Here is a 24879-nt window from a genome sequence, read left to right as displayed (position 1 = left end):
ACCCTGCCTAGCATCCCTCTGGCCCTCTGACTGACCTGGTATGTGTGCTGGGGGCTAGAAACTCTATTGCCGCAACAAACTTCAACGCCACTTGCTGCTAGAAACTCGGTTTTCCTCTCATCTCTGTTTACAGGCAAACCTTTGGACACTCTACCCCTCACTACACCTAGTTACACAAACAGGTTCCAAACACCAAAACAACTCTTGCAACATGATTTATTGCATTGCAAACAGCAAGACTTGTTTTTACCAACAATGGGACCTGTTTTTATCAACAGAACGGACTCTTAGATCTGGCCGGTCTCACATGTTTTAGACCCTGAAGCAAGGTCCAGCTGCAAGATAAGATTGTCTGTTTGACCTGGGTGGGAAGAGAAATACTGTTGGGCTTGTGTGACAACCTGCCCGGGGCGGGGACTCCAAGCTTGTGTAACCATGTTGATGAAACAAATGCATTGTGTCAAACCTGCATAAAAGGAAGAGCCAAAGGAGTTATCAGGAGAACACCTCCCTCAGACATCCCGGTGTCTGCAGTTGACGTGATCTCCTCATGAGAAATAAACCTTTTTCTTGTCTTCCAGTTTCCAGCGCTTGCCTCATTATTTTGATAGCGAACCCAAAGTGAATTCGAGTTGGAACCCTGCACCAGGCAGCATTGAGGGTCTTAGAAGACTCGCTGTCTTTCACAATTGGCGCTCAACGTGAGGGCCCCATCAGCGACACGTGGGTCCGGTAGAGAGGTCCTAACGACGGAGTGAACGACTAAACGATTGGGGTATACCTGCCTGAGAAGACCCTCGTCTGGCTGCCGATCGACTGAACTTCACCGGTTCCGAACAGACCTCTCTCGAGTGACCTGCGGTCCTGACTGGGACCTTAGAGGAACGCCGCATTGATTGTTGGAGTGAGAGGACAACCAGGCGCTGGAAGGGGAAGAAGAAGAACTGTCCACACGGTCCGGGTAAGGTCATGAAAAAACGACTTAAATTGACTGATTGAATAGTTTGATTGAAATACTAGTATTCCTTTTTTATTGAGTTATTGGAGACATTCCCTGCTTGCAAACAACGAAGTATAGGAATATTCTCTCTCTTTGCAGACAGCGAAGGACAGGTAGTGCAGACTTTTTGTCTAAATTGATTGATTGAGATATTCATTTTGACTGATAAATACGTCATGCCTGTTTTCTCTAGATTGTTTGATTGCAATTGTTTTGGACCGGACCGTTTGTTAGAGGTCAGTCAGCCGGCACCGCCGGAAGGCACCCCTAACAAGGACATGTACGTAAAGTATGGATTAGCCACCGTAGTTTATAGCAAACTATGGCATAAATACACTAGAAAGGACCGGGTAAATCAGTGGCCACTGACGGGATCTTTTGATCTCGTTAAAATAGAAACGTTAGAATTAGCTCTCCACAATAAAAAAAATAGACCAGCCATGTTTAACAGTTTTGGTTTATGGCGAAAAGAGGCAGCCCAAAGAAAGAAAAGAGACGAAGCTAGACAAGATAAAGAAACGCGAAAATCAGCTTACCAAGCCTGTAAAAGGTTAGAAGAAAAACTAAAAGAAAAGGAAATCGATAAAAAGGAACAGGAATCAAAAATATCAGGTCAATGCCCTGTTAGAACGCCCTCGACTCTTTACCCCGAGTTACCGGCAAAACAAAGGGTAGATGATGATTTATGGTTAGGTCCCCCAATCATATACATGCCACCCCCTTACGCCCCAATTCATCACGTAGTACAACGCCAGGACCCCCAAAGTATAGCCGGAGGTGACACGATCGCCTCAGTCTCCACCGCCTCTGCTCCCACCGAGTCACACACACCAAATGACTCATCAAAGGACACAGTAGTGGAGGTAGGATCAAAAGAAAAAGGAGCGCCCAGGGTCCCGCGAATAAGTACAAATGAGCGAGCAGGCATTGATAAAATAGTTAAATCCCTCAGAGATAGGAAGGAGACAGAAGAGCATGTACCGGACATATGCAACTCCTATGTTGAAAATCACAAACGATACTTTATTGTACGTCTCTGTTACCACACTCTTACTGCATATGAAGAGAAGTACCAAGATGTAGGGCCTGAGCGACTAGTGGCTCTCTATAGGAAAGTAGACACCGGAGATGAAGGTGACAACGATGTTACAGAACTCTTTTCATCCACAGTGGAAGTATGCCGTAACCTCGTGGAACAAAGACGGATAGATAAGGACAGGACATCTAAGATAGTAGGACCCCCGGTGGAAAAACCAGATAGCATGATGCCGATAAAAGAAGCTGCCCCTTATTGGGTACCTCCTAGAGGACAAGGGACTCATGACGATATGAACCATCAAGACGTTAGAAGAAGGGTGGTCTACAATTGGGTGTATCAGCCATGGGACAGACAGGACATTTTGACGTTCCGTAAATCTTTACCGGATTTACGAAAAAACTCCACCGCCTTTTACACCGAGCTAGGTACCGCTCTGGGATCAACAATAATGACACTTGCCGACATAGACTTGTTCTTCGGGTTATGTTTGCCAGCAGATGTGTGGAAACAGATTAGGAAAATAGACCATACCGAACTGCTTGGTCATACATGGGAACAACTCAACACAATCTAAACAGCGGAACCCTGGTCAAAAACCGGTTAAAGCAATATTGGACCTCCCTGACAAAATAGTGCAGAAAGTGAAAACGCTGATCCCAGAGAAAAAGATAGACTGGTCCATAGTAGCCGCGTGCCGCCAGAAACCACAAGAGGATGTCTCAGAGTATTTCTCCAGATTTGAAACGGTGTTCTCCGATTACAGTGGACAAGACATGTCCACAGCAACCGGACACCACTTATTTGTGCAGAACTATGTCAAAGGACTTCTGCCAGATGTATCCCAGAAATTACAAGCCAGTGAAAGTAGTTGGGCAGCATCTAAACCGGCGGCCATTCTCCAAATGGCCCAGTACTATGAGCATCAAAGAAACTAAAATGACAGGGCTACAGAATGGAAAAAGAAGGACTTGAAGGAAAGGGTGATGATAGCACAACTCCAGGGGGCGAATACAGGAAGGGAGCAATATAGGGGAGGATACCAGCAGAATACCCCTAGAGTACAGCCACCTAGAAACAATTCATCGACTTCATATGTAGGACGCCAAGACCTAGGCCAGGATCAATGTGCATTTTGCAAAGAATATGGACACTGGAAAACCCAATGCCCGGCTTTGTTAGGAGCTGGTAGGGGCAGGGGGGCGAGAGAAATAGCAAGTGGACAGAGAGGAAGAGGACGTGGGAGAGGGTATGCGACTGAAGCAAACGAAGGCCAGGAAGAGTGAACGCATTTGACTATCACAAACAGAATCAGTACCAACAGACAGATTATGACAATACGTACGATTTTGTATAGGACAGCCAGGGGCAAGGGAGGGATCCAGTCGAGCTCCATGTTGACCAGCAAGGCCCTTATGTTACCGCTAAGGTCCTGGGCACAAAATCGCCATTTTTGGTAGACACTGGAGCAACACGTAGTGCACTATCCAAACGACTGATTCCAAGGGCACCCTTGTCAGGCTCACATGTGACCTCAATAGGATTTGAAGGTACGCCCTGCACCAACCCTTTGTCCCGACCGATCCCTTTTAACCTTGACAACAATAGTGTCGAGACGGCATTCCTCCTCTCTTCTAACACCCCAGATGCCATTATGGGTCTCGACCTTCTGAAACACTTCCATGCGACTATCAGATGCTCACCAGACGGAGTGCGTGTCATCCTGTATGACAACCCCCAGCGCCATAGAGAGAACCCTTCTCAGCACATGTATCCCATCTCCGAGACTGACGCATCCCTACTGGACACTTTGCTATCACACTTATGGGCTAGGGCTGATTCAGACGTAGGACGAATGATGATTGACCCAGTACACGTAACAATACGACAGGACGCAAGCCTACCGAAAGTACCGCAGTACAAAATTTCGCCAGTGGGTGAGAAGGCACGGACAGAGATCATACACTCTTTGGTAGAGGCAGGGGTGGTAGAGGAAGTAGTGAGCAACGTTTGTAACAGTCCCATACTACTGATTGTAAAGAGACAGGGAGACGGAGACGGAAAAACCTACCCCTTCATCATTGACTTGCGGGAGATAAACAAAATCGTAGTGCCACAATACCCAGTAGTTTCCGACACACAACGATTTTGACTTTAATCCCCTCCACGGCCACCACCTTCACTGTAGTTGACCTCATAAACGCATTCTTTTCCATACCTATACACGAGGACAGCCGCTATCTATTTGGATTCACCCTAAACTCCTGTTCGTACAGATTTTGCAGAGCACCTCAGGGGTACACTGAGAGCCCAAGCATCTATAGCCAGGCGCTTAAAAGACAGTTGGACGCCATACTATTGCCAGATGGAGTGGCACCAATACAATATGTAGACAACATCCTTCTAGCAGCAGACACCATACCAAAAGCCGTCACAGCCACCATCAAACTACTCCATTTTCTTGCTGAGAATGGTCACAAGGTCTCCCGAAAGAAGTTGCAGTTCTGTAAATCACAAGTGACCTATTTGGGTCACCTTTTATCAAAAGAAGGGAGGAAACTCACGCCTGACAGGATCCAGACAATTCTAGACACCCCTGTCCCCAAAGATCAGAAGCAAGTCCGCTCTTTGATAGGTCTCACCTCATTTTGACGACAGTGGTTACCGAACTTTAGCCTCATTGTCAAACCCCTTCTCTCCCTCCTAGCTAAAGACATCCCCTCGCCTCTCCCCTGGACCCCCGAATGCCAGTCAGCCTTTAAAGAACTACGCAATGCCCTTTGTTCAGCGCCTGTCCTAGGAACTCCAGATTACTTCAAACCATTCTTCCGCTACACGCACGAGAGGGAGGGATGTGCATGGTCTGTCCTAACACAATCAATTGGTCACAAACAACGCCCTTGTGCATATTTCTCTGCCACCCTCGATCCAGTAGCCAGAGCGCTGCCAGCGTGCCTGCCTGCTGTGGCAGCTGCAGTAGTATCAATATGCCAGAGCGAAGGAATAGTGCTCTCCAATCCAGTCACTGTTTTAGTACCCCATGCAGTCGAGACACTACTAAACCAGACCAAAACCCAACACTTGACTAGCGCCCGACTGACCGGATATGAGTTGACCCTGCTAGCACCGCACAGTACCCTAAAGCGACGCACCACCCTCAATCCAGCCACACTGTTACCCCTACCCAAAAATGATCCTAGCATGACTCCACTACACAACTGTGTGACACTAACCAATGAACAAACAAAGAGTAGAATAGATCTCAGAGACACCGCCTTTCTAGAACCAGAAGGAGAACTTTGGGTGGATGGTTCGTGCATCAAACTCCCCGACGGCACCACCTCAGATGCATACGCTGTCACCACAGCCCGAACCGTTCTGGAAACAGCCCGTATGCCCCAACGTTTAGCACAGGCTGCAGAACTCATTGCCCTCACACGAGCATGTATCCTAGCGACTGACAAGACAGTTAACATATACACCGACAGCCAATATGCCTTCGGGGTGGTTCACCATTTTGGGATCTTATGGAAAGAAAGAGGGTTTCTGACTTCACACGGTACACCCATCCTGCATGGAGTGTAGTCTCCGCCTTGACGCAAGCAGTCCTCCTCCCCAAGAAGTTAGCAGTGATAAAATGCCAAGCACATAGGAAAGTGACTGATCGCATTGGACAGGGAAATGCACTAGCAGACGTTACTGCCCGAGCCATGGCAGGAGACAGAACTATGACACGAATGTATGTGACCAGGTCACAAGCTGAACAATGGACTGACGCTAGGACCACTGTAAGGGACATACAGACTACATGCCCACAAGACGAATTGACAGAATGGGAAAAGGTGGGACTAAAAGACGAGGAAGATTGCTGGAGAACTAAAGACGTAAATAAATGGCTGTTACCCAATGCCTACCTCATCCCCATATTGACCATGGCACATTTACCAGCACACATAGGCTCCACCCCCATGATTGAACTAATCACCAGAGTATGGCATAATGTCAAGATAGTAGAATCTGCAAAACGCCTAGTACAACAATGTATAGTCGGCCTACAACACAATCCAGGGAAGGGGACAGTAGTACCACGGGGAGGGTTTGGAGTCCCTGACCACCCCTTTGAAATCCTTCAAATGGATTACATCCAACTAGAGAGATGCCATGGTCTAAAATATGTCCTGGTGGTTGTAAGCGCTTTTAGCAAATGGGTGGAGGCATATCCCACCCGCGACAATACCGCCTTAGCCACTGCAAAAGTATTGCTGAAAGAATTCTTCCCCCGATACGGCCTTTGCAGAATTTTATGGAGCGACAACGCCCCCCACTTCGTAGCCGAGGTGATACAGAACATACTGAGAGGGTTGGGGGTAAAACAAAAGTTCCATGCCGTTTTCCACCCCCAATCAGCGGGCCTGGTAGAGAGACACAATGCAACATTGAAATTAAAACTAGCCAAAATAGTTGCCACGACCGGGTTGAAATGGCCCGACGCCCTTCCATTGGCATTGCTATCAATGCGCTCCCCCCCAACCAAAAACAGACTGACCCCGTATGAGGTGGTCTTCGGCAGGCCTATGAGCATTTGGGCGGCACCAAGACCCACCTCCATTAACGATGTCCCGAACATATTAATGTCGGATTATTTGCATAAATTGACAAACGAGCTAACAATTATCCACCAACAGGTGCAGCAAGCCTTGCCTGACATATCCAGGGGCCCGGGACATGAAATAAAGCCAGACGACCAGGTATTGATTCGCAACTTCCAAAGAACGAAAAATCTGGAGCCTAGGTGGACGGGCCCCTGGCAAGTCCTGATCACCACCCGAACTGCCCTCCTAGTGGAAGGAAAATGAAACTGGCTGCACGCTCATCATTACAAGCGAGTCCCTCCAACCCTGGCAATCTGTGAAGGGGTGGAGATGCAAGAGGAAGTACTCGCGAAGAACCGACCAGCTCCGAGTTGCTACCCACAAGAAGACACCCTCGAACTATCAGAATTTCCCGACCCCACGGTGCCATCCAAGAAAGGGTACAACCTAAGATCGACAAAAAGGAGGGAGCTCCAACGACCAGGCCACTAACTGAGTCAAGGTCTCAGATCGGTAGCACAGTCAAACAACGCTACCAGGAAAGCGCCAGACAAAAGTCTGTGGTCCTAACAGTTGTTGAGCTCCTCGAAGTTGATGGAAGAAACTGAACACCTGCAAAGCGACCGCAAAGACACCAAGACTGCTAACCTGCACAGCACAAAGACAATTGCACTTGCAGCCGTATTTCTCACCTGTCTCCTGCTAATGGTCGCACTCTGGATCATTGAAGAGAATGCACCTGCATACAGAACATTGTCACCCACCATGCGATCCAATCACCAAGAAAGAACACTACCTGGTATCACTACCGCCACATCTCCGAGAACGACGCAAAGAATTCTGGAATAATTCTTTTGTGCAGATGTTGCACCAGCACAATCTTGCCACCAATACTACCAACTGTTGGGTCTGTGGGCTGTTACCACATGCCACTGAACATTCCATCCCTTCGCCCTTTTCTATTCACGGATCTTGCCTTGCCTGGATGATACTCCTACAAGAAAGTTACAAAGACAATGCCACTTCCAACGGAACAATTGCCCAGATCTACAACGAGTTCTGGCGAAATAAAACAGGAAGAACAGCCGCCCCCTTCTGCCCTCACACCTTCAATGCGACATTCCCGATGAATGTCCCCTCCAAAGAACGAGTGGAAATGCAAGTGTTCAATAATCCTAACAGAGCCACATTTTCCTACCTGAAGAAAAGAATTGCTGCAACACTGACTGTGGCCCTATCTGTGGTGAACGTCTCTGGCCTTGTATGCATTGAAGGCCGTGGGACTAAGAATGTGGGTCACAGCACCTGTAGCATTGTAAGGACTTTGAACACTACCAACCCTCCTGCGCTTGTCGCATCACCCAATATGTACTTTATTTGCGAAACCAAAGCCTACACCTGGATCCCAAGAAACTGGAGGGGCACGTGCTACATCGCCTTTGTTTTGCCACCAACCTACACAGCCCATGCAGAGCATCATTGAGAAAAACGATCTAAAGACACTGATCAAGCAGACACTGCCTCATCACAGTTCCTCGACGCAGCAAAAGGGCTCATCCCGCTATGGGGTCCGATGGCAAACAGCCGAGCCATCAGACATCTATCCCAAGCGGTAGAGACCGCCCTGAACGTCACTGCTGGCATCCTCACCAACAACACCGCTGAGCTCCAACCAAGTCTGGTTACCCTGCAAAATTGCATGGTCCTGGACGTGGTACGAGCGGACCGTGGAGGAGCATGTCGCATCATCGGTGCCAGCTGCTGTATATACATTCCTGATAATTCACCTTCTGTCTATGAAGCAATCAAACATCTCCATAGACTGTCTTCAGAAATTCATCAGGGATCAGAAACCTGGACAATTGGAAGTTGGCTTTGGGGCATCTTGAAGGAGTGGGGTTGGAAAATATCAATGATTCTCTTGGTCCCAGTATTGACAATATGTGGTTGTTTTTTGGGTATACACTGTATACCACCTTTGTGTTCTCTTTGTATAACTACCTTGCACCCTAAGACTATGGAAACTCAGCTAACAAAAATGAGAGTAATGTATGATCAAGAGATACAGGACATTATGGAGATCGAAATAGACTGACAAGCTGGCTAGTTATGCTCAAAGGGGCCACTTTTAAAAGCAAAATGACAATCGTGAACATTGCCTGCGCCATCTTGTCTGGTGGAAATTTCTATGTGCACATAAACTACAGTCATTTTAATCTATCACAGCCATTTTGTACTCTGTTGGCCACCTTTGTTTCACCCTGCCCTTACTAGCATCCCTCTGACCGACCTGGTATGTGTGCTGGGGGCTAGAAACTATTACCGCAATAAACCTCAACGCCACTTGCCGCCACAAACTCATTTTTCCTCTCATCTCTGTTTACAGGCAAACCTTTGGACACTCTACCCCTCACTACACCTAGTTACAAAAACAGGTTCCAAACACCAAAAAGACTCTTGCAACATGATTTATTGCACTGCAAACAGCAAGACTTGTTTTTACCAACAATGGGACCTGTTTTTATCAACAGAACGGACTCTTAGATCTGGCCGGTCTCACATGTTTTAGACCCTGAAGCAAGGTCCAGCTGCAAGATAAGATTGTCTGTTTGACCTGGGTGGGAAGAGAAATACTGTTGGGCTTGTGTGACAACCTGCCCGGGGCGGGGACTCCAAGCTTGTGTAACCATGTTGATGAAACAAATGCATTGTGTCAAACCTGTATAAAAGGAAGAGCCAAAGGAGTTATCAGGAGAACACCTCCCTCAGACATCCCGGTGTCTGCAGTTGACGTGATCTCCTCATGAGAAGGAATATGCTACTTACCAGTATGCATCTGTTCTTGGCATGTAGAGCTGCAGATCTACACACTTTTGCATAGATCGCCATCTGGTGTTGGGCCCGGATGTTTGCAGTTTGTTTTTCCTCTTGGAAAGTCTTTGGAAGTCACGAGGTGGGTGACTCCTCCCTTGGTTCGTATTGCGCATGGGCTTCGGCTCCATCCTCAGATTGTTTTTCGCCAACAGGGAAAGATGGAGCGTAGTAATAACAGTGAAGAAACCCATGTGTGTTGTATCTAAATAAGATAGACTGGAACAGATACAGGTAGCCGGGGAGGCGGGTGGGCGTGTGTAGATCTGCAGCTCTACATGCCAAGAACAGATGCATACTGGTAAGTAGCATATTCCGTTCGTGGCATATGAGCTGCAGATTACACACTTTTGCATAGACTATATAGCAGTTCCCAACCTTAGCGGCGACCACCGGTATCTGTTGCAGTGGTTTGAAATAGTGTTTTTAGTACAGCCTGGCCCACACTAGCTTGTTGCTTGGTTTGCACATCTACACAGTAATGTTTAGTGAAAGTGTGCAGTGTTGACCATGTAGCTGCCTTGCAGATATCATCTAATGGGATGTTCCCTAGAAAAGCCATAGAAGCCCCTATCTTTCTTGTAGAGTGGGCTTTAGGGGGAACAGATAGCGTGCGTTTTGCTTTGTGGTAGCAAATCTGTATGCATTTTACAATCCACCTAGCTATCCCCGATTTAGAGATGGGGTTGCCTTTATGAGGTGGAGAGAAAGAGACAAACAGTTGCTTTGTCTTTCTGAAAGGTTGTGTTCTCTGGATATAATAAAGCAAGGCCCTTTTAACATCCAGTGTGTGTAGAGCCCTTTCTGCAACAGTTTGAGGTTGCGAGAAAAAACACCGGTTTAGATGAAAGGGTGAGATGACTTTGGGTAGGAATTTTGGGTTGGTACGGAGGACAACCTTGTTCGGGTGCATTTGGAGAAAAGGTTCTTGTATAGTAAGTGTTTGTATCTCACTGACCCTTCTAAGGGAGGCGATGGCTACAAGGAAAGCTGTTTTCCATGTGAGGAATTGCAGTTTGCATTTATGCAAAGGTTCGAAAGGCGGTCCCATTAGCCTTGTGAGAACTATATTTAAGTTCCACACAGGTGAGGGTGGCACTCTGGGGGGAATTATTCGTTTTAGGCCTTCCATGAAGGCTTTAATGGCAGGTACTCTGAAAAGTGATAGGTGCTGTCTGTTTTGTAGGTAAGCGGCAATTGCTGCGAGGGGTTGCCGAATGGATGTATATGCTAGGTTACACCTTTGTAGATGGAGCAAGTAGCATATGATGTGCTGTATAGATACGTCTAGAGGGTTGATTGTGTTGTTATGGCAATAAACAACAAATCTTTTCCACTTTGCAGCGTAGCAGGCTCTAGTGGTAGGGCGTCTAACTTCTCTGATGACGTTCATACAGTCAGGGGGAAGGTTAAGGTATCCGAATTCTAGGATCTCAGGAGCCAGATCGCAAGGTTGAGCTGAGCTGGGTCCGGGTGTCTGATCTCTCCATGGTTCTGGGTTAGGAGGCATGGTGAGAGGTGTAACTTTTGGTGTGGCATTACCGAGAGTTCCAGCAGCGTGGTGTACCACGGTTGTCTGGCCCATGTTGGAGCTACTAGAATTAGTGTGAGGGAGTGCTGTTGTAGCTTTCGCACCACTAATGGAAGTGGAAAGGCGTACGCAAATTTGCCTGACCAGTTCATCCATATCGCATTGCCTTTGGACAATGGGTGTGGGTATCTGGCGGCGAAGCTTGGGCATTTTTTGTTTTCGTGGGTGGCGAAGGTCTATCTGTGGATGCCCCCACATCTGAAAGAATGGGTGAAGTTCCCACTCGTGGATCTGCTGCGTCTGTCTGCTGAGCAGATCTGCCATGGTGTTTTGGACTCCTGGGACATGTTGGGCTAGGAGAAAGATTTTGTGTGGAATTGCCCATCTCCATATGCTCTGTGCTAGTTGAGAGAGCTGTGGAGAGTGTGTGCCGCCTTGTTTATGAATGTAGTATATGGCCGTCATGTTGTCTGTGCGAATAAGGACTGCCTTGCCTAAAATCTGTGTCTGAAAGGATTTTAGGGCTAGAAAGATTGCCAGTAACTCCAGATGGTAGATGTGGAGTAACTTTTGTTGCGGCGTCCATGTGCCCTGCACTGTGAGATGTAGTAGATGAGCTCCCCAGCCGGAGAGCGATGCGTCCGTTGTTAGGATTATTTGTGGAACCGGGTCCAGGAACGGTCGACCTCTGGAAAGATTTGTGGTGTTCCACCACTGCAGATAGCGATGGGTGCGACCGTCTACTAACACCAGATCTGTCAGTTGCCCCTAGGCCTGGTTCCATTGGCGCGCTAAGCACTCTTGGAGTGGACGCATCTGGAGTCTTGCATGAGGCACTATGAAAATGCAAGAGGCCATCATCCCTATCAGTTGCATAAACACTCTTGCTGGGAGGGAGTGTTGAAGTATGAATTTTTGACGCAAAGCCTGAATGCTTGCAATCCTGGCCGGATTGGGGTAGGCTATGGCTTTTGAGGTGTCTATGGTGGCACCGAGGTATTGCTTTATGTGGGATGGTGTTAGCTGGGACTTTTGGTGGTTCACCGTGAAGCCTAGTTGGTGAAGTAGTTGGATTGTAGTGGCGGTATGGTGTACACATTGGTTGTAGGACGCGGCTTTTATCAGCCAGTTGTCCAAATATGGGAAGACGTGAATGTGCTGTCTTCTGAGATGTGCCGCCACTACTGCTAGGCCCTTGGTGAATACCCTTGGTGCTGTTGTGACCCCGAATGGGAGCACCTTGAACTGGTAGTGTTGCCCGTCCACTACAAATCTGAGGTACTTTCTGTGGGCATGGTGTACCGGAATGTGAAAGTATGCGTCTTTCAAGTCCAGTGTGGTGAGAAAGTTGTTCTGGGAGAGTAGCGGAAGTACCTGCTGAAGTGTTACCATGTGAAAATGGTCCGAATGTATGTATGTGTTTAGAGGCCGGAGATCTAAGATAGGTCGTAGAGTCTCGTCTCTTTTTGGTATCAGAAAATATAGGGAGTAGAGCCCTACATTTTGCTGATGGGGGGGGTGGGGGGGGGGGGCTGTTCTATTGCGTGTTTTTGTAGGAGGGAGATTACCTCCTGTTTTAGTAACGTGGAATGTTCTTGTGACATTGGGCGTTGCCTGGATGGAATGTTGGGGGGGGGGGTAGATGTGAGTTCTAGGCAGTACCCTGAACGAATAATTTGGGTCACCCATTTGTCTGATGTGATGGACTCGCAGACGTGAAGGAAATTTGTCTGCCCCCGACCGGAGTGGGATGGTCTGGAGGGAGCAGGGGAAAGTCATTGGGTAGGCGGTGTGGCAGAGCGGGCGGTATTTGTTTTGCCTCTGCCTTTATTGTTATTGCCTCTATAGCCGCCTCTTTGATAACCCCTTGTGAAGGTGGACTGAGGAGGGGATTTGTAGGACGTGGACGCGCTATCGGAGGAGTAGCCTATGCCCGTGCCCCGAAAGGAAGAGCGGCGAAAGGAGCGCCTAGGAGGGTGTGACTGTAGGGCTCCCATAGATTTCGCCGTATCTGTATCTTTCTTCATCTTCGAGGGCATCATCTACCTTTGGACCGAATAAATGTTCTTGGTCAAATGGATGGTTTAATATGGAGGCTTGTACCTCAGGTTTAAAGCCTGAAAATCTCAGCCAAGCGTGGCGACGGAGGAGGACACTAGTGTTAATGGCCCTGGAGGCTGTGTCTGCTGCGTCTAAGGCACAGCTTATAGAGGTATTAGTTATGGTCTTACCCTCTTGAATTAATTCATTGGCCCTATTTTTGTATTTTTCTGGGAGATGGTGCATGATGGTTTCTAGTTCATCATAATGCGCTCTGTCGTATCTGGCCAATAGCGCTTGAGTGTTGGCGATACGCCATATATTGGCTGCCTGTGACGCAGTGCGTTTTCCTGACGCGTCCAGGAGCTTTGACTCTTTATCAGGCGGTGGTGCTTCGCCTGACGCCTGGGAATTTGATCTCTTCCTTGCAGTGGATACCACTAGGGAATCCAGTGGCGCTGGCCCTTTGATGTATGCAGGATCTGTGGGGGCAGCTTTATACTTGGTCTCTATGCGTGGGTTTAGGACCATAGCCCTGACTGGGTCTATAAAAACCTCTGGCGCATGTTTTATTACCCCTTTGAGCATAGGTAGTATAGCAGTAGACCTATGTGCAGTATCAAAGGTGTCTAGGAGGAAATGTTCCTCTACTGGGTCAGTGTGTAGCTCTACCCCGTGATAATGTGCCGCCCTCTGAAGTAGGTGGTGAAAACCTAGTGAGCCTTCTGGTGGAGATGGCCTGGATGGATAAAGGTCATCTTGTGGGACATCTGGAATGTCTGGATTATTATAATCATCCCAGGGGTCTGGGGATCCTGTAGGGGTGGGGTCTTGTGGCACATCTGCTGGGTCGTAGTATGGGTCCCCCTGATCATCATGGTCTGGAGACGGGGTCGGAGAGCGATGAGGCAGGGGTGGAGAAGGTGGAGGGGGCGGAGGTGGAGAGGGTGGAGGAGGTGGGGAAGGCACTCTGAAAGGGGAGGTAGCACAGTCCTTTCTCTTTGGAGGTGGAGGTGGAGCTGGTTTGTCCAAATGTCTCTTTTTAGAAGACAGTGCCAAATGTCCAGTTTTTGGATCCTTGGTAAGTGTCTTTTGCAAAGGATCCAGTGTAAAAAGTTCTTGCGACACTGGTTGTTCGGTCAGCGCCGACGTTGTCGGGGCCGATGGCTTTTTAGGCTTGTCTGTGCTGTGCTTTTTTGGAACCTCCGATTTTTTGTTCGGTGCCGAGCCAGGCTTCGGCGCGGGTGTGTCGGTGCCGAGGGCCTTATGATGTTTGGTCGGCACCGAGAGGCTGGGTTTGGACACCGAGGGCTTTGGTGCGGAGCTCGGTGTCGAGGTAGAGGCCGATCTCGTCTTCGGTGCCGAAGGGTGTTTTTCGGCACTGCTGGCAGGCTGGCTGGAGCCCGAGCCGCCGGAAGGCTTACTTGGCTTCTTCACCGGGCCCGAAGGTGGGGTGTTCGAAGCAGTGTCTTTGGTCTTGTCTAGGCCCGGAGGCGAAGGCGTGACCGAAGCCTTTTTGGGTGTCTGCGCGGGTGTGGAAGGGGGTATTTTACTCACGACCCTCTGCGCCGGGGTAAAGTCCTCCACATCCGAGTAGTCGGCTTCGGAAGCACTGACTAGGTCCTCTTCGGTGTGCTGCTGTCCCGGAGCTTCGACGTCGTCCCCGAAGATGTCGACTGGAACGGAAGTCGAGGAGTGCGCCATTTTTCGTCTGGCCCTTCGATCTCGAATAGTCTTTTTGGATCTAAAAGACTTGCAGGCGGGACAGTCTCGAGCCTTGTGTTCAGGGGAGAGGCAGAGGTTGCACACCTCATGAAGATCGGTGTGGGGGAATTTGGACCCACATCGAGGGCACTTCTTAAATGGAGTTCTTTCCATCAGCCGGGACCGGAGCCTGGATAGGCCCGAAGGCCGCCGTCGATGACTGGAATCGAAGGTGTGTCGAAGAAGAAGGTGATTGAGGAGATCAGGATCTGAACAATACCGTGGAGAGCGAGGATTCCGCTTCGATCGTCGAACTGGAATGTTCGGAACCGGAGCGCAAAGTATTACATCCGAGCCCGATGGCGGAAAAAAACAATCTGAGGATGGAGCCGAAGCCCATGCGCAATACGAACCAAGGGAGGAGTCACCGACCTCGTGACTTCCAAAGACTTTCCAAGAGGAAAAACAAACTGCAAACATCCGAGTCCAACGCCAGATGGCGATCTATGCAAAAGTGTGTAATCTGCAGCTCATATACCTCGAACATAAACCTTTTTCTTGTCTTCCAGTTTCCAGCGCTTGCCTCATTATTTTGATAGCGAACCCAAAATGAATTAGAGGTGGAACCCTGCACCAGGCAGCATTGAGGGTCTTAGAAGACTCGCTGTATTTCACAAGTCTATCCATGTGGCTGCAAAAGTCAACCCTCTTCAGGAGGATCGATGTCAGTGAGCACAGGACAGCAAGTCACCTGGCTGTGCATCTACTGCTACTGGCCATGCCTCCACAGCTGCTGGCTGCCAGGGCCCGCCTGCTCAGTTGTAGGCTCACAGGCCACCAACAGGAGAACAAGACTGAGTGTCCAAGCACATGGGGTGTCCAAGCATGTGGGGCGCCTCCCTTAAGTCAGGCAAACAGGTGCGTGACCAGGGCCCGGGCTGACCCACCGCCTCCAACAGCAGCAGCAATCAGGCTGGTCCCTCCGGTGAATGTGGGGAATCACTCATCAAGGGGCGTGCAGGAAGGCACAGCCCAAAAACAGCTTCTCCCAGGGCCACCACTCCAAGACAAGGACACAGAGTGTCCGGGCCAGCCCCTGCACAACCAACTGCACAGGTCGGCATCACCGAGGAGGCCAGCGCTCTCTAAACATCATGCAGGGCCCAACCACCTCTCCGGCCTCATGACTGTCTCTGCTGCAGTGTACTGAAGACTCATGATGGAAGAATCAAAGGATTTTGCCGGGCTCAAGCAAGGGCTCTGGAACCAAGCAGCCACAACGCCTCACTCCCCTATACGTTTCTTAATGTCCTGATAAACTGCTTTTCAACTGCTAAGACATACACATTTGTGACAAACGGGCTTATTTGTACTTAAAGTGCACAACAGATTATATGATGACATCCAAAATAGAAACTCTGTGATAGTCTGCTTCACAGGCACCTGTTTAACACCAACACATCGCAATAGAGAGCTATGTAGAATGCCATCAACTTAAAAAAATATATTTATAATGTTTTAAGTACGTGTTTGACCCTGTTTTGGGGCCGCAGGCAGTGTCTTCTGGGCCTCAACTGATAGGCAAACAACCACAATCGCAAGGCCTGTCCTACAATGGCTTTGCAAAATGGAACAACCCTGTCTGCACTTGACTTTTAGGGTAGCAAGGGTGAGTAGCCACATACCTTTTAGGGAGGTATTGTAGGGGTGATCGAGTTCCAAGCTCAAAAGTCAACCAACAGCCCAAATAACATGAATGTCCAGCCTAGTGCTAATCTTTGCAAGAAGGACATTACTGTAATTACACAGCTCTGGTCAATACCACACCGTACAATACTCAAAAGCAAGTCAATACCCCGGGTGCTATCTTTTGTCGGCACCACACCGCCTCACTCCCGTTGTACCCCTTTCTCTTAGGGACTCTCTTCTGGTTGTGGGTTCCCCATCTCTATAGAAGATATTCAGGTGTAGTATGAGTAAAGCTCAGGTGCAGTACATTCATCCACTGTTTCTATGTGTGCTCAGTCTCGAGTACTAAGTCTTACTCCTTCATGGGATGAACATGTTCTCTCAGGGTTATTTCAGAGTGGTCTGGCACTCCGGCAGCATGTCTGCACACTCGCGAGAGCAGGAACACACTGGTAGTCTTTGGTGAAGTTTCCTTTAGGCCAGCCTTCAGCAGTGTGCCTGCGCATGCTTTCCTTTGTGGTCATGGCAGCCTGGATGAAGCAGCTCGGTCGTGACTGGTGCAGTTGATCACCTGACTACTAACCACAGCCCTGCGATAATTCACTCCTTATTAGATAGTCAGTAAGTGCAGTCCCAAGAGTGTCCCTTGCAAAAGGAAGTTGTGGCCCATGTCTGGGACAGCTGGACACCAGATGTAGCTCTACACAGGCCTTCAGCATCTTGGTAGCTGCATCTTTGCACGGGCAGTCAGCAATTTGGTAAATACAGCCATGCATGAACCATGTGCAGACAGGCAATCACAGACCCAATGGGGCCTTTGACAATCATTTAGTCACAGAATCGCGGTTCGTGGCAGGAACCAACAGGAGAATCTGGGGGAGCCATTTGACACTTGGGTCCTCCGGAATCTCTCTTGCATAGTATGCTTCTTCTGAGTGCCTCACAGCCACCAGGGATGCGCTGAACCTCGCTCCTTTCTTGATAGTCTCTTCTCCTGCAGGGCCAGGCAGGCTCAGCAGACTGACAGTACATTATCTTCTTATCTCAGGACAGGGGAATACAACTGTACGCCATGCAAAGGACATTCTCGTCCCAACAATAGACATTTTGAGATAGGGTAAAGTGACAGCAGAACAGGAAGTTATGCTGTGTGGAGGAAACAGAGAGGGTTATGTTCCTTTTACAGTTGGAGACTTTGTAGTGATTTAGTTGAAGTAGGACTCTGTCTTAATTTTGTGATTTGGTGTGGTAATCTTGTTGAATGAGTGTGGAGGGGAAAGGTAGCTTCGGTATGGTGTTGTGGTGTATGTGGGACGTGGAATCGTGATTGTGAGGAATGGAAGTGAAATGCTGGATAAGTGTTGAATATTTAGGTTTGAAGAGTGTAGTAGTTGCCGGGGACCCATCAGTGTGCTGCCACTGTTAATTGTCCTCTTAATAAATCATGTATCATTCTTGTTATTTATTTATATGCAAGAAGCTACAGAATAAATGTTCTCTAGATGCCTGTCGAATTAATTAAAAAATAAAGGAGGGTGTAGAACCACTGATGCATGACAGTAAAAAACAACTAGCATGAAAATTTACACATTTTAATACTTTTCTTTAAGTTTAGAATGGCAGAGTTATCTCTTATATCTGGTGGAAGGGCTTTACCTCCTTTTGGACCCAAAACCCAGATGTGCTGATCACTTTTCCATCTCAGACTGGTGTCTGTCTCTGCAAGCAGCTAAAACTCAGGGGATCTTGAATATCACAAGACAATAATTTCCAATTTCGTACTAATAATATGGCGCAACTGTTTGTTGGGGCTTTTATACACCAGGGTTAAGATTTTAAATTAAATACACTGCTGAGCTGACAGCCTGTGTGAGGATCTGTCTCAACCAGAGAATATCCACCTTATCTTGGTTTATAGAACCAGACCAGCTGCACCCCCTGAATGTGAGAAATTCTCAAGAGGGAGACCTCCTAAAAGGTTTATTCTAAGGCCCATTTCGGAATTTATCACAGCTTTTAATATAATTGTATTGTCATTAGGCCAGGTGTACTGAGAGACTTCAGTTCTAGTACATAAAATACAGATTTCACAACAGGGCCAATACGAGCATGGCGACTCCATTATGCACCCCCATGTGCTACCCATGTGTTTTGCCAGTTAGAGATGTTTAAGGCCAGGCAGGTCTTTGCCCCCGAGAGGATCGATGGATTGCAGGTGTTGCCATTACTACCCATCAACAGGTTATGGAACTCCACACTTTTCTTTTGATGGCGGCCTAAAAGGTCGATTGGTTCTAAATATGTCTGCCTTGCCACCTTTTGCATTACTTGGACAGCCGTGGCTGTCCTGCACAAGGATGACACCTCGAGATTATACTGGCCCAGTAACTTTTTTTTTTTTTTGTAGTTGGGTTAGTAAAATATTTTCTCAAATCCTCTAACATGCCCTCCCCAATAAATGTACCTGTTGCATGACAGTGTGGGCACCATCATTGACCAACTTCAACATACATGTTGCAGAATTTATTGTACAGAGCGATTTCACTTAGACATTTAACCGGTTATGCTTTGGGGCATTATTTTCAGGCCAGGAATAAGTAGAGTGGGGTTTGACAGAGAAAGGGCAATACTGGTGTGTCTAGCATATGCGCAACTCCTTGGCTCGTTAGTAGATTAGGGTGGATTTTTAGCGCTAAATCTGTCGATTCTTGAGGCACAGCATCTGCGTACGCCGTTACTCAGGGTGGGATGGTACTAGGAAAGGACAGAGTTAGGAGGAGTGCTATACATGCCACTTCCTATCTACTCCATTTGGTATAATTTCTGTATCAGGGTTCCACGAAACATAGAGACTCTTCAGTTCCACAGATGGTCTGCTTCTGGTCTAGTTCATGGAGTTATAATACTGACATAATTAGCATACGATCTGAAGTGCTTACGTTTTCAAATACTTACAATATTCTGCTATGAGCTTAGGATGGCTGCATTTCTGGGGTGTAACATACATCACAATGCCAGGGTTCCGTTTGGCAAAATCTACAACGTTTTCTTCTATAAACTCTCTGGAAAAAAAACAAAAAAACAATTACAACAGTCCGGTGTGTGAACTCTAAAACACACACTGTAAAAATACAATGTGTGTACATAGTGTACAAATATAAATTTGCTATAGTTACTTGGATTAACACGTGAATGTCATTCAGGATCACAAAACTGAAAAACTGATTAGAACCTCAAGAACTGATTATTTATACAGTAACAAACATTTTTGCACGATTCAATCTAATAACCAATTCGATTAAGTTCCCAGGCTCTTTGCAAGACCTTATCAAAAAATTCAAACCCGATATTGCACACCCATGGTCTCCATAAACAACACTAATACTCATGCTGCAGTACACAAAAAAAACTCAGTTTCCAAAGTTTCTGCAGAGAACAATATATACCAGATCATCCTAAAGCCCAAAAGTGACTGGTATGTTTTGAGGAGCTGGGAAAATGATTGTGCGCTGAATGAATAACCATACAGTATGGGGAAACAGTCATCTTTTTAGATTAACATTTGCTCATATATTGTCCCTGCAGCGTCAACCTTGAAAAGAATGCCAAGGAGCAGTCAAAGTATATGAAATACACAGGAAAACTAAGCAGAGAGCAAATGTTGGCAACCGGCTTGATGGAAATGTGGTTTAATCTCCATATTCCGAGCAGAGAAAACAGATTATGAAAAATGTTATTTAGATCATGGTGTACTAGACCTCATAGGGGAGGTCTAGTGCACCTCCTATCACCCACCAAGATTTGTTCCTTTTAAAAAATCTGTTTTTAAGATGGTAAAGGTATTTATCAAATTCTCTGTTTTCTGAACAAGGAATCCAAATACATGTAATATTTTAAAGTTACTTAGAGAGATCATTATACTGGTAGCATTCAGCTTTGAAAAATAACCTTCTGGATCAAAACTTGTCAGCTAGTCGAATATATTGACAACAGTCTGTTTACTATTAAATAGATGACTAATAAATGAATGCAGTTAGTCAATGTGGTTGATGAACCTTCACTTTTCCTAAGAAAATTATATGGATGTTTTAACTTGTTCGTCAGTGACTTGAATCATACATGAAGTATCCTTCATCATCTACAATCGATCAAACTACAGTTGATTTAACTCTACATTTAAAACAAATGTTTTAATGTGTATTGATTGGAGAATTTTCATATATAAAATTTCAAAAAGTAAACTAAACACCTAATTTCATTGACTTATTTTCTGTTGCACCAACAAAAGTTGTTCATTGTTCCATGAATGTTACTTTTGGGTTTGTTTTATGTGTCCTATATACGTTTTATTATTTGTTTGCTGTGGTGTGTACGTTACTCGTGGTACATGCCTTGACCACAGATTTTACCAACCTTATGGTGACAAGGATCCTCTCAAGGTTTCAGCACCCTTACATCCAGGATTAACCTCTTGTTTTACTGTATAATGTCTAACTTGGATAGACTTGCGGGTGTGGCTACTAAACACCATTGTCACTTCTTTGTAATTGGTTTCAACAATACAAACAACTAAACAATGGGCTCAGTATTAACAATAGTGTTACACCGTAGGTTCTGACCATTATAAGACAAACAAATGCCCTAAAAGTAGCGCTGAAGGCAAATTTTATTTCAAAGCCCATTGAACTTTTGAAGATCATATGAAAGGGAAGTATAAAGTACCTTAGAAAGGTCAAATGAAGAAATATGAAGGACATACTAAGCCTAAGCTGATAAAGAAAAAAAATAGATTTTATTTAGAGATAATTTGCTATCTACACCGTTTTGGGTAAAAGGATGAATTTTTTTAAACGGTTCACTGGTGGGGGTGGTGGCAAAGAGCAACCTGGCCAGGTACTGGGGGGGGGCTAGGGCACTCCCAAGCATGAAAGACTAGCAAGCGGAATTAGATTGGTGTTGGCTAGCAGAACAAGAATATACTAAAATAGAGGCTGTCCCAAAAATGGGAGAAAATCTGGGGACAGTGGCAGGTATTCCGTGGACTGTGATGGGGTTTCAAAAGAGTGGGAATGCTCGCCCATCCTCCTGGTGATAGTCTCCCAAACGACTAAATGTTAAATGTAAACAGACTGGTCAAAACATTACTTGTATCACTGATGTACTGCTGGTTGTGCTGTTGTAATAAAACGATTTTTTTTAACCTCTTCGATGCGGCGCCGATTCCCGCTCAGCGCTGACCGTTTCTTGCGCGGGCGAGGTCATGACGGAACGGTTCCGTCATGAGCACAGCTCAACCGACGCTCATGACGGAACCGTTCCGTCATGAGCACCGAAAAGGTTAAAAACAGTTCTTCACTGTAATAAACATTGTGTTCAGAGTCAGAAGCTCATATGTTCTCTAGTCAGCACGAGAAGAGCTATGTTAAGGTGTCAATGAACAACGTGAAAATGGATTTCTTATTTGGACGTTTACCGCCAACATAGTAACTTCTCATCACTTTTAATGTGAACGATTTATCCTAGTGATCGATTGTATGCAGAGTGGACCAGACAACAAAATTACTTCCACAGTCCAGAGATTTAAATGTGTTTAAAAACTGTAGATGCAAAGCCCGTTAGCTCTGTACCAATAAAAAAAAAATCTTCTCTGGACCCTTTCTGGTGTATCTTACCACATCCATGATCGCTCCTAAAAAGTTGGGCATTATTGCTCAAGCTTTCCAAAAAAGACAAAGGTGTCAAGATGAGTGATGAAAAGGGTGATTAGCGCACAAGATCCATCGCCTGTATCAAATGCACAATTTCCTGAAACAGAAAACAATTGCTCGTGAAGGTTTGAAAGACAGAATTAGCTTGATCAAAATGGGGTCACCAGGTTCATATCAGACCCTGAGATCACAATACATTTTTAGACCTTTGGAAAAAAGAGTAAAGCTCTTGACTGGACCAATACAAAAGATGGTTGCAAAAGGCTTTTAAAACTTTTCCAGTAGGTTCTCATTTTATCTGCTCAACTTATTTGTCCATTTCCCTGCTTCTTTAGGGTTGTCACTGTTGTGGTATTTTCTGTTCAACTCAGAAAGTTCTTGCCCTTCAGAAAAGGAAGGACACTTGTAGACTAAAATATCGGCCACAGATAAAGCAAAACGGTGTGCAAGCCCAATTTAAACATCACTCATAGATTGAGGCATAAGTGATTCCTCAGCCATTCTAAGGCACCAGTCATGAGCATCACTTAAGGAGGAATGATAAGCAGGACGTCTTGCACCGATTACTGTTTTCTGCTGTTCTAAAGGAGACATGAAGCATAAACAAGCTAGACTTCCCAGAGTTTGGACTGTGGTGTCACTGGTCAAAGGACACCTTTACCCCACAGTGAATTTATACCACACTTGATATGTAGGAGGCAATATGTAAGTGTAACCACTGCTGCAGCAATCTGTTATCTTCCTTGAAATTAATGATTATATAGAGGGAAGATTATTCAACAATGCCATTGGTCTAAAATGTCCTTTAAGTGGAAACCACTGCTAGAGATTACACCACATTTCTTTATTAAAGGAGGAAATTTGAATCCACTTCAATGCTTACCTCAAAGATAAGATTTTAGGACCACCATTTCATCAGACATTCCTGAATTATATATTATCGGCATGAGTACAACCTGTGCACTCTGTTCCCTAGAACCCTGAAATGGGCAGCAACTGCCCTCAACTCTTATGAATGTTTCTCGGAAAAACCTGTAAACAAATGGTAAGGGACAAATGGGTAATGAAAGCCTAAAGCCAGAAATTGAATAAGGAAGTGGGCATCCTTAAGGTAAAATACTTGGTACATGGGGCACAGAATATTAGCCATTGCAACCTTCTTGACTATTTTCGTATTAAGAGAAAGATTATCTTCAACAATCAAAGTTTCAGCTGAGTACAGGTACAATAAAACACAGTTTTCAGACCAAAGTGATTTAATTAATTAAAACTGAATAAAGCAATTGTTTTTATTAACATAGATTATTATTTTTTTTTTTAAATGAACAACTGGTCATCACAACTGCCAAGGACAACAAAGACCACACTTCTAAATCAGATTTTCTCATGCAACCCTCATCTTTTGTCTGGATTAACTTGTCATCCTATCTGTTTTCTGTTCGCATCAGCCTGTGCTAATAAAAGAAGATTTAGAAAAGCAGAGGAGAAAGTGACAAAGTGATCTGGATCACCTATTTAGTAGGTAGAAAGGACCAGGGAATGAAAATCAACAATGCCATAGAGCCCACATTTACAAGAAACCTCTCTCATTAAAATTAAAACAAAAATATTAAAAATCAGCACATCAGCCCAACACCCTGCATGCCTTATAGGCCATGCCCTTTAATACTAAAGAGACAAATAAACTGGTCTGGTATTGACTCTGTAAGAGGAATACATACTGGCAAGTGTCTGCACAAAGAAGTGCACTAGAAAAACACACTGGTTCCATACACAACTAAGTATATTGGATTTGAAGGTTTAAAAAAAAATGGAATGCCCACTAGAAAGAGAAGAAAAAAAGTTGGGGAGATGGAGAGCCAATTAACAATGGCAACAATATGGTAAACCCCTTTCTTGGCCAATTACTCCCTTATAATGGTTTTCTCCAATTGAGCAGCGAACTCTAAATAAGTAACCGTGGAGGCGGTGTCGCCTTGCACTGGATAGAATTGGTAAAATGAAAATAAGATGCCGCAATAATACCTCAGAACTAATATTTGCCATTCCTCGACTATTGCATGTGGCCTTAGTGAAAAATGATGACATTCAAACCGCTGGGTGCCCTTGGACTTACCTTTGGTGACCACTTCAATGAAAATGGACACCCAGAGCATTCCAAACCTCCTAATCTCCCCCTATCAAGCCTCCACTTGATAGGGGCAGATAGCAACTTACACCATACAAGCGCAGCTTGAGATTTAGCAGATGGTTATAAGCTATACAATCACTTAAACGTTTCTCTAGTCGTCATGCTTTTAACAGAGGGCTCTACTTCATTTTTCAAAAGAAGCACTGGTAAAGTCAATTGGTCTGGTGGCTAGCCTTTTGGCTTTGCATATGCTTGTTGTGTTATGTTTTTTTGCAAAACTTCTTAGGCAAGCTGCCTGGACCATGTCAAAACATAAAACACAAACAGGGTAAAATAATTGTTTTGCCTCCAAAAGCACATATTCACGGATTGCCATAGTAGTCATTGGAAATAAAAGGAACTATGGAGTGTGTGAATGTGCTTCGTGTAAAGGGGTAGAAAGCGGTCACTGACAGTAAAGTTTTCCGGTTGCTGAAGAAGACGGACCCACTGCGTAGAGGGCAGAAGAAACATATGAATGGAACAACAGATCTCAGTTTGAAGAGTGTTGGTTGAAACCCTATATATAAAAAAACAG

At 45.9% G+C, this 24879-nt stretch overlaps 1 protein-coding gene across 1 annotated transcript in view; it reads right to left on the bottom strand.

Annotated features, from left to right (window-relative positions):
* MRPL43 (mitochondrial ribosomal protein L43) overlaps positions 1-24879 on the bottom strand; it is a 127930-nt gene that overhangs the window by 82662 nt on the left and 20389 nt on the right. The window contains exon 2 of the mRNA XM_085606508.1: positions 19419-19525. Within this exon, the coding sequence (XP_085462634.1) occupies positions 19419-19525 (107 nt within the window). The remainder of the gene's footprint in view (positions 1-19418; positions 19526-24879) is intronic.

Source organism: Triturus cristatus, chromosome 1_2 (assembly GCF_964204655.1).
Source record: "Triturus cristatus chromosome 1_2, aTriCri1.1, whole genome shotgun sequence".
In the NCBI taxonomy this organism is placed as follows: Eukaryota; Metazoa; Chordata; class Amphibia; order Caudata; family Salamandridae; genus Triturus; species Triturus cristatus.
This window is presented reverse-complemented; position numbering and strand designations above follow the sequence as displayed.